Raw genomic sequence first — 13,256 nt, 5'->3', positions numbered from 1 at the left:
TTAGGTGGTTGAAATTTGAAGAAGATGTTGAAGATGGAGGAGAGAGGTGGAGTAAACCATACGTTGCCACGTTATCGCTTCACAGCTTGTTTGAACTGAGAAGTTGTATCCTCAATGGCACTGTGTTGCTGGACATGAGAGCAAATTCTTTAGAAGAAATTGCAGGTAAGTGTGCAGTTAACACAACAATATAAAGATCGTATAATACTCTCTGCATCCCAAAATAAAACAACACCATCACACTGCCCTGCATAAGATGCAGTGTTTCTCTATGGGGTGGTAATATATTTCAGATTCCAAATAAATAAAATTCCAAATTCTAACATGCATTTCTCTTCCCCCTGATGTTTTCTACTTAGCATGGCATTAATGTCGGTCTTTCCAGTATCGTCACTGAGACACAGAGATGTACAAGTTGTGGAAAGGGAAGGTGAAGGGCTGTAGCTGTTGTGGAAAGGGAAGATACCATTTTCTTGAAGAACAGAGTGGAGGTTGTAATTCAGAAGAGTAGCTGAATACTACCCCTCGTATAAGTTTCAGTAGGACCCAAAAGTTAATCATGTTAAATGCAAGTGTGTGTGTTGTAAAGATATTTCTAAAGACTTGGTAGGAATAAATATTTTTGGGGGATAATGGAAGGAAATCAAAATGTTCAAAACAAGTAGCTCATAGATTATGTTTTTATGTGTGAATGTGAGAAAATGGGTGAAGGGGGGAAATAGTGAAGAGTTAGTCTGCAACCCAAATCCCATTAACATTACAGTAAGTCCCAGTAGGATTTCCTTCGGAGTAGACATAGTAAGGATTGCACAATTAGTGCCTTAGGCAAGTCTGATGATGATGATATGATGAAGAAAATGTAGCATAGGTGATCAGTGACTTAATCTGATTTGTGGCTGCTTAGTTAGAGGAGGCTAATGATCTGCCAAGTCCCAGCTGAAAACCAACTGAATGAGTTGTCCCTTCATTGCACCGGTGTTCCTGGCATGCTCTCAGTCTGTGGCTATCCTTCTCCCCAGAAAACTCCCATCACCAGTCCTGCTACATGCCCCCCTCCCTCCCTCTGCATGCCTGTTTAGAACTGTTAGAATGCCTCTTGCCTGCCTGGGCAGAGATATAAATAGGGGTGTGTGTAGGAACCTCTAGCTTTTTTGTGTGTGGCTGGAATACAGCCTGCTGTGCAAAGGTAAACATCACATCTGTGACTCTGCCCACTGTCCCCTCTGTTCCTGGTCACCAGTGGTTTGTCAGGATCTCAGCCTACACTCGAGTAGGACCCTGGTAGAGACACATGCCTGACTGGCATGTTCTCTCTCTCCTGGTCAATCGTTCGGGAGCTTCAAAAGCTTTCTTCAGCCCAAACATCACAGCGACCGATGCCAACTGACACTGGCACACTTAGGGATCCGCAGAGTTTGTGCATCAAGCACAACAGACCTCAGCAACTCAGCATTTTGGCTAATCAACTTTATTTGCATATAAACACACACGGAGCACTGCAACATGGCTCCCTCTCTCTAGCATCAGACAGCAAAGAGAAAAAGAACAAAGGACAATAGTCCCACTTCACGGAACACAGTGTTACTGGAAAAATCCGAGGGCTCCCTTGGACAAAAACAAAGACACCAACCAGGATAACTTGGAGCAAAACAGCAGCCTGTAGGCTTGGCCTTTATTGAACTGTTGCAACAGGGTATTCCCCTCACTTGCAGGAGAGAGGAAAGACACAGAAAAATGGTGTGCAAGACCTTATAAAAACTTTTGAAATTCCCATCCTCTAGGTCAAGCCCACCCCCAGAAACATCATGCATACATTACAGAAAGGAGGGGTTGAGAGAGGAGTTGTGGTGGTAACCTGAGTGTCCTGTCACCTGGCTGGTTCCCTCCTCCCCCTCCCCATGAGTCATTTTCAGAAGACAAAAGGTAGTCGCAGTTTTCTGCCCCCTGAGGGAAGATCTGATCATTGTCCTTTGTTCCAGTCCATGCTGAATCCACTCCCATATGGAAGTTCTTTGTGATCTTGATTGTCTTCTGTCTAGGACCATCAGGGTTGGCATAGCAACTGGGCAGGGCTCCTGTGGATGTGCTGGGATGTTCAAGGGATTATGGCTGGCCTGTATCAAACCTTCCCCATTTTGTAGTCCTTCCTTCATGGAGTAAAATAAAAGTGGAACAGTGCAAATCCGATGTATGGTTGATTTTCTATGAATTTATAACAGAAGTGTAGCGTATGTAATGTGTGAGTGTGAGTGTGTGTGAAGTTTGTACAAACTGAATGATTGGGGGGTGGTGGTTTCCTGCTACAACAGTAACACAAACATCCTGTCTCCGTCACTTCCCACTCTGGGGAGTCAAAACATATACCGTCATGTGAAAGACAACAATCCTATGACTGCAGTCATGGAGCAGGAATTCTAACATGGTTATGTGGCCCCTGGAAGGTTACTCATGAGTGAATGTGGCCCTGGAACTCAAAAGGGCAGGTGCCAAGGAAGGAGCAAGAGTCAATGAAAAGCTTCTGCTCCTCCCCTGCTGCACCCCTCACTCCCCAGAAATTGATTTGGGGGTGGTGGTCAGGAGAACACCAAAAACAGTGGGGGTGGGTGGGCTGGAGGAACTGCTTTCTCTGGTGGAAGGATCCACATGGCGTAACAATGAATTCCTCCCAAACATTTCCCTGCTCTTTTCTGTACAGGCTGTGCTTTGGCATTGTGGATTCTGTTCTTGTGTGTCTCGCTTGCTGCGATTTGATATTTTAGCAATTCAGCTCAATAATCAGCGTTTGACGGGGTGAGATTGAAGGGGATGCAGAGACATTGGTTCCTTGGTAGTTCCAAAGATGCTGCTGGCATAGGTGTTCCTCCTGATCATTTGTAGCCATGCTGTAATTGCTTAAGCATTCAGGAAGCTGCTGCATGCAACTCAGGATTCAGTGTTATGATTGCTAGCGCTGAGTTCAGAGATCTTCCAGCAGCAGGAGTGAGTCAGACTATATCAGGGTCCTGGCCTCTCTAGATGGCTGCTGGGCAACTGTCACTCAGTATCAGTCAAATAACAATGCTGCTGTTTCCCTTAACTTGGCTAAACCTTCTACATTCTAGAAACATCATTTTAAAGGTGTGTAGACCACAATAAAAATGTATTAACACACATATTCCTATATATAATAAATAACATGCATTTGATTTTTGCAGCCTTAGGCTGCAATCTTATACATACTTACCTGGAATTAAATCCATTAGAGCTCAGTGGATCTTGCTTTTGAGTAGGTAAGGGAGGGTTATTTGAGCTCATATTTCAATCCTGCTTTTATTTTTTTAAAAAAAATCCTTGCTGCTCTGTTTTCTTCATTCATTTTCCTGTCACTTTGATAAATGTTCTTGGTTCCTTTGCATTTTAAATGTCTGTTGTCTGAACAGTAGTATGCAAATTTCCAAAATACAACTGAAAATTAAGAAGCAGTCATTTGTGTCAGGAACATACGCTCATCATAGTGCTTCATAAATAGCTGAGGTTACATTCTGCATTGTGTGTTGGTTTTCAGTAGGTCCTATCTGCCTGACATTTCTAATGTTCAGAGTGCCCTTTGTGATTATTTGTGCCATTGAGCAGTCATTCAAGTTCCAAACATCTTTTTATTTTGTTTTATTAAAGATGCTTGTTGTCACTCAGTTTACACTGATGCTAAGCCGCAACCCTAAACCCACTTATCTGGGAGTAAGGCCCATAGATCTCAGTGGGACTTACTTCTGAGTAGACATGTGGAGAATTGTGCTATCAAGTTGTAATTCTGTGCACATTAACTTGGGAGCAAGCCCTCCTGAATTCAGCAGATTTACTTCTGTGGATGCGGGTGGCGCTGTGGGTTAAACCACACAGCCTAGGGCTTGCCGATCAGAAGGTCGGCGGTTCGAATCCCTGCAACGGGGTGAGCTCCCGTTGCTCGGTCCCTGCTCCTGTCAACCTAGCAGTTCGAAAGCACGTTAAAGTGCAAGTAGATAAATAGGTACCGCTCTGATAGGAAGGTAAATGGCGTTACCGTGCAGTGCTCTGGTTCGCCAGAAGAGGCTTAGTCATGCTGGCCACATGACCTGGAAGCTGTACGCCGGCTCCCTTGGCCAATAAAGCGAGATGAGCGCCCCAACCCCAGAGTCGGTCACGACTGGACCTAATGGTCAGGGGTCCCTTTACCTTTACCTAAACCTGTACAGGATTATCCTGATAAAAATATTGAGATTATTTTGCAATGGATGTATGTCGTACTTTCCTGTTTTTCTCCCATAGCTTCTTAATTTCTCTGTCCTCTTTTACATGTGATGAAGGCACTCCTTTAAACCTTGGATCAGCAACTATTTTTTTTACTTCTGAAAAAAAAAGTATTCTAGAACTCCCTGCCTATTAATATAAAGCAGGCAGCTTTGCTATATTGTTTCCGATGCTTGCTAAAAACTTTTTTGTTTACGCAAGCCTGCTCATGTAACTGTGTTATGTATGTTTGCTTTTACAAGTGTTGGTCTTACCTATATATTGGTATTTTGATTATGTGTGCTGTTTTTAAGGTGTGTTTTTATCACTGATCTTTAAGTTAATATTTTATACTCTTACGTAGACCGTTTGGAGGGTTTTCTCTTTAATTAGGCAATATATGAACCACAATACAATACAATACAATACAATACAATACAATACAGTACACTAATTTTATTAGAGAGCTGGTTTAAAGATGGTGTGGAGGGTCACAGACCCCACTTCTGCTTCCTAAAGTTGGCTGCTCTCGATTCCCATAACTACAGCCAACACTCTTTTCATATCACATTTGTTGTTCCTATGTATTCTTGTACTTCTCAGGTACCCAGTTTCCTACTTCAAGGTCCCAAATTGCCTTCTTTACACAATGAGAACTCAGCCGTAGTCCGCAGCACTTGACCAGCACACCAGATATGACTTCTTGACCTTAAACAGCTATTTCACATTATTATCCTCCCGACTATTTCAGTTCAAATTGGCAGATGGAAATGCTCTCATTGATATTTTCATCTACTTCCTTCGGATGCATTCTAAAATTGTCATTTGGTTTGAATGCAGCCAGTGAAATGGCTCTTGGGTTTTACAATATGCCATTTTTCTAGCTGGAATCAAACGTGTGTTTTTTTATCCCACTGTAGCTTACAGGGGTAGACAGGTAAAGTTGTGGGCTGCATACTTTCTTTTTGTGTTCTTTTGGGCAAATATCCAGTCGTATTGCACACATTCAGCCTTATAAGTCATTCCAGTGGATGAAGTGGGATTTCCCTTTCTTGCCCATTGCTACAGCCTCCCAATCTGCACTGCAGAGCCCCCTAACCTTCTAGAGCAGAGGTTTTCAGCCTTTTTGAGTTCAAGGCTCCCTTGACCAACTACAGTGGTACCTCAGGTTAAGTACTTAATTCGTTCTGGAGGTCTGTTCTTAACCTGAAACTGTTCTTAACCTGAAGCACCACTTTAGCTAATGGGGCCTCCTGCTGCTGCCGCACCACCGGAGCCCGATTTCTGTTCTCATCCTGAATGAAAGTTCTTAACCTGAGATACTATTTCTGGGTTAGCAGAGTCTGTAACCTGAAGCGTATGTAACCTGAAGCGTATGTAACCCAAGGTACCACTGTACATTCTTTCTGCAGCTCCCCTGTGGGGAAACGTGCTCCAAGCCTCAGAAGCCCAGTTATGTCACCCCCTTGCCTGCAAAGCCGGTAGCCCCTCACACCTTTTCAAACACCTTTCTTTGTGGAGTGTTCCCTCAGCCTCCCTTCCTCTCCTTTCCCCTGGCCATCCCCAGAGGCACCGTTTGCCTGGGGAGCTTGTAGCCAGGGCTGCTGCCTCACAAGCCTTTGGAAGGCATTGATGCGAGAGGGCATCAGAGGAGGGAGGGAGGGAAAGAGAGACAGAGGCTAGTGTTGCCAGTGGCACCCCTGACCATCATTCAAGGCACCCCAGGGTGCCACAGCACACTGGTTGAAAGCCACTGCTGTAGAGCAATTTTAGGGAAAGCAGGCTGCAGGGGAAGGGTATGAAAGGCAAGTCCCATTTCCACAAGCAGAAGTCAGTTGCACAAATGGGATATCACAATTAGATGTCACCCTATATTTACTTTAGCTGAGCCGCTTAGATTCTGATTTTCCTTTCTAAAAACATAAGAGGACCAAGGCAGAATCAACACATATGTTAAAAAAAAGGCTGTGAAAATGCTTTTTAAAAATAAGTTTTTTAACAATTGTGGAATTTGCCGTTAGCTCACCAGTGCCATCTAGTGTCACATTTGTGTAATGCACTTAAAGCGTTATACAGTAGTACAGGGGTCAGCAAACTTTTTCAGCAGGGGGCTGGTCCACTGTCCCTCAGACCTTGTGGGGGGCTGGACTGTATTTTTTTTGGGGGGGGGGAATGAATGAATTCCTTTGCCCCACAAATAACCCAGAGATGCGTTTTAAATAAAAGGACACATTGTACTCATGTAAAAACACGCTGATTCCCAGACCGTCTGTGGGCCGGATTTAGAAAACGATTGGGCCGGATCAGGCCCCTCTGCCTTAGTTTGCCTACCCATGCAGTAGTACCTCCAGTTACGTAAACTTTGGGATGTGAAAGCGGCAAACCTGGAAGTATGTTGCCGGGTTTTGCCATGCACAGAAGCGGTCCTCCGGTTGCAAAAACCTCGGGATCCGGCCGGACCTCCAGAATGGATCACATCTGCAACCGGAGGTACCACTGTATTTGGGGCTGTATAGCTGAGTCCCAAGCCACTGGTCCATCTATTTCAGCATCCTGTTCTCACAGGAGCCACTCATTCATTCACCCTTCTGGGAATGAAACAATGCTCACATTCATTGATAAGGGACTTCCCATCTCCCCCTTTTCCTCTGCAACCGACTGTGCTACTCCTAAATTTGGTCATTTGGCAATGGTGCTGGATAGGCTACAGGTGCTGCAGATGGAGGGGGGAGATTGCGGAAGTGGTCCTCTCCTATATGTGAATCGAGGACCAATGTAAGATGCAGTGTGGTGCATTTTTACTTTTGTTTTCTTTATTGGTGAAAGACTCCATCCTACATTCTTGTCGGTATGACACACAGACACTAGGATTTCCATTACATTATGTTTGGAAATGACTTCATGACCATTTTGAGATCGCACGGCTTACAAGGACACCACAAGCTATTTCTTATCAAATAAAATAGTTTTTAATAATAATAATGATGATAATAACCTGTTAATAAAAACTCCCTCACCCTTAAGCATTGCACATAAAACAGTAAGAAAACAGTAATAACATTCTATAAAGTAGAACGGATCACAAATTTTTAAAAGTCTTGCATTTTCAGTTTGTAAGAGTCCTGTTTTCAATTTTTCATACCAATGGTCTAAACAAAATAATGTATGTGCTTTCTCAAATAAATAAATAAATAAATGACTTTTTATGGCAGTCTGATATAAAGTATGTGTGTGTGTGTGTTTGCATAAAACGACTGGTAGAATAATATTTCCATTGAGCGCTTTCTTTCCCCCGTCCCCTGGTCCCCCAAATCCTTTGACCCTACCTCCCATGCACTTTTCCACTCATTAACCCATTTTTCATTTTTTGCTAAACAGCTTCCAGGCTGCTGTGCTGGGTACGCCCTGAAATCCAAACCTTTATACAGCTTCTTAGGTTAATTCTGCGTCTCTTAGCAACCTTTTCTTAATATTGGCATGGATACATTCCACTTGTTGTTTGGCCATAAGAAATGTCTACACTTTTGTTTGTTACCTTCCTGAGCGTTACTTGAGTCCCACCACATTTTGCTTTTACTAGCAAAGAGTATTTTTTTTTTACCAAGAAGTACGCTGTATGTTCCATCTACACCTTGCTGTCGATGCTGATGTCCCCCGCCCCTTAAAAGCTGCATCCACAGCAACAAAATGTCCCAGCTCAGCCCTGTGTCCATGCATTGTTATTTGTTTATTTCATAAAATTTATACACTACTTGATTGTCAACAGCAACAACAACCCAAAACAGTTTCTACAAATAAAACAGTAAAATCAAGAGAGAGAAAAATACAACCCTGCTTTAAAACATACAGAAGTTAAAATGCTAAAACAGATGAAAAATTACCTCAACTTTTGAAGCATCTGGGTAGGCTTTGTCTATACAGGAATGTTTTTAGCAGACACCGAAAAGAGTACAGTGGCAGGGAGTTCCAAAGTGCAGGTGCTGCCACACTAAACAGTTGAGTTCCTATAAATGTGGAATGGGTGGCATCTTCAATAGTGCCCAATTCGATTGTGCATTGAGTGTGGGTATCTGCATGGGGAAAGCCAGTGCCTCTGTAGGAGTTGGAACTCTGTGCAAGACTTTCCGTCTGCAGAAATCCACACCTTAATCTTGAAGATGATCACAAGTTTGACTAATCCTGCCTGTTTTTGACACCTTAATTGTGTATCTGTGTGCTCTTCTTGGTTCATGACGAGAGCTTACTGGGAGATGTGGGGGTTGCAGAGAGAAAGAAAAGCTCACGAGCAAAAGAGTTCATGACTCAACATTCATGGTGTCAGAAGTTTTGAGTGGCATGGCTTCTCCTAATGAATATGCTAAAACACTTGCTGCTCAGTTAGCTTGCTTTAGTGAGAAACTTGCTTTTGACTTTTAAGCCTTAATTGCCAGTGGAAAGCCTGCTTTCCTCCTCCCAGATCTCTAGAAGCTCAACAGGACAGCATCTTAATACTGAGTAGCCTCCATCCTCAGTCTCTCCTCCCTGCTGCCCCACCTCGATTCTAGTATATTAACTTTATTATTACGGAACTTCCTCTGTACACATTATGCCTTTTACTTATTCATTACTTACAAATATTAACAACCTCTATGCCATCGCTGCGGATGCCTGGGAGGGTTAGAGAATGCAAAATAAAAACAACCGGCCCAATAATAAAACACAATGCATGCAATGCAGCTAAAACAAACGGAGCAGATTAAACAAGTAATCAGCTCACACAGCTTAAAAAGCTTGGGCAAATAAATCAAGTCTGAAAGTGGTGCTTAAATGATAGCAGCATCAGCACCAATCAAAGGGGGGGGGGAGCACTTGGGAGAAGGTTCTATCCTGTATCACTCACTGCAGAGCAAGCTTCTCCCAATGCAGAGAAGATGCTCCTCTGAGGTTCTGAGGGCATGGGCAGGCTGAGGAGGGGAAGAGGTTCCTTCAAGTATTTGGGTTCCAAGCCGATTATCTATCTATCCCTGAATTTTACATGCGCACTAAGTCTGAGATTGATGATACACAGCCAGCAGGGTGCTCACAGCCCCCTAATGTGTTTCGTTGAGCTCAGATGAGCTCTTGTTAGTAATCTGAGAATTCCTGTTTTAAAAGCTTCTGGTTTTAAAGAGAGAGAGAGCAGATTTTAAACACTGCAGTGGGTACACGTCTGACCATGGCGTTGACGTACGATTGAGAAATACCCACCGTGGTCTTGAGTTCCTAGTCCTTTCAAAACCCAAAAGACCATTTCCCTAAGTGGCACTGAAATTGCCACTGTGTTTCTCTTGCAATATTTATATGGTCACTGGTATTGTGGACCAGCAAAGTTCACCCCTGGCCAATGTACATTTGGATTTCATAGAAAACTCTGTTGAGCAGGAGATGTTGAAAGCTGCTTCTTCTGTAGCTCATCTGAATATTTGATGGAGATTAGAGGAACAAGGACCCAGTTGCAAAGCAGAGTAGGTGGGCAAGGTTTAAAATGAGGAGATGAGAGGGGGGCACTTTATCCTTCCCCAATCCAATTTCCCCCTTGAACCCCCTTCCTGCCTTTGGCTATGATGGAAGAAAAACGCACCCAGAATCCCACCAGCTGGGGAGGAAGTGGTGAGTGATGTGGTGTGCCCGATTTCCTCTCATCACTTCTCTGCTTCAGATCATTCCCTTAATCCCACTGCTTTGCAGCTGTTTGGAGAGCAAAATTCTAAGACCCATGCTGTCCACTGGATACATAGCTCCACCATCAGAAAAGCCACTTTGTGGCGTTTCATCAGTGAACAAAATGTTGACAGCAAGTGAGTGTTGCATAACTATGAAGACCAGCTTCCTGGAAGCCAGCTGCTCTCATCCAAGCATGAGCAGTTTCCAGAGGCGTGCGAAGACTTTTTATTTGGACTGGGTTTTTCGTCTCCTGTTAAAATTATGTATGCAGAACTTTATGGCATCACGTTCCAAGCCCTAGGAATAGCCAAGGGTGTTGGTGGGAAGGGGTGAAAGGAGAAGAGTTGGAGAATAAATGCACACATCTGTGCATTGCAGGGCAATCTATGAGAAAGCCGAAGGCATGTTCATATTTGGTTACCTGTTAATCAACATATACAGCAAACTTTCCTGGGTTCGTTAAGAATGACAGATTTGGGAGTTAGTCTATCTCACCCAGAAAACATTGTGCTATTATGGGGCAACATGCAATGGCCCAAATATTTTGTTGGATTTCTGAACCGGGAATTCCTCAGTGATGTTTGCTAGTTCTCCTTTTGTTGTTGTTGCTATTTGACTCCTTGTGATCCTAGCTCCTGGTGTCATTAGATCATTTGCCTTTTATATTTTCAGACATGATTCTTGATCAACAAGTAGGCTCAGGACAGCTCAGTGAAGATGTTCGCCACAGGGTGCACGAAGCTCTGCTCAAACAGCACCACCATCAGAATCAGAAGAAGCTAAGCAATAGGATCCCAATAGTCAGGTCCTTTGCTGATATTGGCAAGAAACAGTCTGAACCTCATTCCATGGACAAAAATGGTAAAGTGTCATGTTATTTCAGTAATAATTACTGGCAGCTCTTGCAAGATATTTGTCAAATGAAACACATGTATTGCACACCTTCAAACCTGAAAGCACTTGGCCTTAAACTACTGCCTCTTCCTGTGTCACTGGCACAACATCACTGCAACACCTGTATAACCTATCACATTAGAGAGCATTCTTCTCTTTAGTTTTTTCCTTTCTGATCATAGTGAGAGCAGGCTGTGGTCCATTCACTTTGGAAAGCTAACACTATGAGATATGGGAATAGGACTTCTTTGGCAGTGTCCCAGGAATTACAGAAGAGTTTCTGGATAGAGTTTGCCAACCTGGTAAGCAGACTGAAAGGCCAGCAGGGCAGCTTGTGCAGTCCTTCTGTTTATGCCAGGTGTTCAGGGATGTGCTCTAGTTTAATTAGTTTCTCAATTTTCAGTTGAATTAGATTCTGTTTTTACACTAGGTTTTTCCCCCTCCCCCCCTGTTGTTTTGGCATATATACTGTAGCCACAAATACTTGATAGCTTCATTGATTTCAATTGTAAGCCATTTCATGTTTTGTAATATGCAGCGGAGAAGGTATTTGCAGTAGGAAGTCAAACAAAGGTTTCGTGGTGTTATGCAGGCATGGCTGCAGTTACGCCATTTCCCAATCGATAAAAAGTTGGCACATCAAGCCTCTGAGATCAGAAAGGGTGGCATTTTCAGACTAGGGAAAACCTAATTGTATTGTCTTCAAGAGACTCTTCAATTAAGAGACTTTGTAAGTAAGTAGGCCTGTCCTTGTGCCATAAGACAAAGTCCTCAGTCAAGCTGATATCAGTCAACTCCAGGTAAGCTGTTTCAGGATTGCAGCTGAAATGCCTGAAGGTATAGTTTGCAGACTACTTAAAGCTGATATAGTTATACCTAAGATTCTTTTTGACAGTGGCAATGGTGTGTGAGTAAGATCAAAACAGGTACTGTATATTCATATTCTGTGTTCCGTAAGGATACATCAAGCCTTCATAAAGTATGTGATTAGGCTTCAGTGCAATTGCAAATTATAACACAAGTCAAGAGATGATTCCATTGATGTTTCAAATTCCTACTCATTAAGGCTAATTATTTCCAATGATACAACAAATTTTTTTTATATTTTTTTAAAAGATTCTCTGAAAAATTAAGCACATGTAGGAAGTGTTACAAGTAATGGGCAGGGCAGACTGGCTAGGGCACTATATGAATGAATTTAGACAGCAAAAGTCTGGATCTGGGAGGGCATTTTCCTGGGAGGACATTTTTGAAGCTTCCAGCAATGTAAAGCACCGATTCTTAGATTGCATTCAGAAATAGAAGCAGGTATGACCCTTCTTTAAAGTGAAAGGACTCTGGGCTTCAGTTGATGCTTTTCCCAAAATGCTGAAGCTTGCCATGGTGCCATGCTTACATATTATCAACTGCTGATTGCTTAAAAACTTACTTATACTGAAGTGCTATGCCTTTGTCTGAACTATGCTATTTTGGACTGCTGGTATGGGGCTTACATGATTCAGTTCTCTTCCATATAAAAAAATTCCTGCACACAGAAAACTAGATATAAAGGAGAAACGTTCTAGTGTTCTAGTCTAGATTTTTTTTCTTGACGTGCTTGATTTTTTTTATTATTATTATATTGGGGGAATCTTGTGAGCCGCTCCCTGCAATATGAAGTGCTGCAAGTTTGATACAGTTTGACAGCCTCAGTGAGAATTAGTTAGATTTATTCCATTTTAGGAAGCATTTAAAAAACCTAGTGTAGTTTTGTTTGCAAAGAAGCCTAAAAGCCTTGCTAATGTTTGAGACCATGAGGCATCCTCAAATAAATGGCCACAGCCAATATATATAATAAGCAGTACATAACTTAGGTTTAGGAGGTGATGTTTCATGATCTCAAGTCTTGCTCGTTTTGAGGATCTCAATTTCTTATATTGGTCATCTTTTGTTTATTTTATTTATTTGTAATGTTTTAGCCATTTAGTCTTTCTTTCTTTGGGATTCATATTTTCAATTTTGTATCAGTCACCACAAATAGTAGTCTTGCAGTCCAGTCTCCACAAAGTGCTGAGCTAGAACATATACCAGTGAAAGAAATGGGATTTGTGCTAGGACACTGACTTTAAATGGGCCAAAAGCTTATGAGAATTCATTCCCAGAAACTGTGTTCAATAGTTGATGAATAGCTGAAGTAATAATGTGCCATTGAGCATGTGCAGAGTGGTACCGAGTAACCATGGTCCACCCTATCCACACATTTAGGGTTTTCAGGACATCTTGTGTGGCTCCAGCTCCAGCAGATCTCTTCTTAGAACTCAACAGTCACATGTTATCTATCTAGAATCTCTGTTTAAGATTGCTGTCCTGCATTCCTTCAGTGTTTAAGGCCATTTCATGTTTGCAACATCTGATCAAGTCTGGCATCTCTCCTCTCAGTGTAGTGAGTCTTTAGC

The 13,256-nt window shown here is 42.6% G+C and overlaps 1 protein-coding gene across 8 annotated transcripts in view; it reads left to right on the top strand.

Moving 5' to 3' along the window:
• SLC4A10 (solute carrier family 4 member 10) overlaps positions 1–13,256 on the top strand; it is a 159,023-nt gene that overhangs the window by 87,269 nt on the left and 58,498 nt on the right. For all 8 annotated transcript variants that reach the window (XM_083577107.1, XM_083577103.1, XM_083577105.1 and 5 more), the window contains 2 exons: positions 5–165; positions 10,600–10,788. In XM_083577107.1, the coding sequence (XP_083433233.1) occupies positions 5–165; positions 10,600–10,788 (350 nt within the window). The remainder of the gene's footprint in view (positions 1–4; positions 166–10,599; positions 10,789–13,256) is intronic.

The sequence above is a fragment of the Podarcis filfolensis genome (assembly GCF_964270895.1).
Source record: "Podarcis filfolensis genome assembly, chromosome: 1".
Taxonomy (NCBI): Eukaryota; Metazoa; Chordata; class Lepidosauria; order Squamata; family Lacertidae; genus Podarcis; species Podarcis filfolensis.
This window is presented reverse-complemented; position numbering and strand designations above follow the sequence as displayed.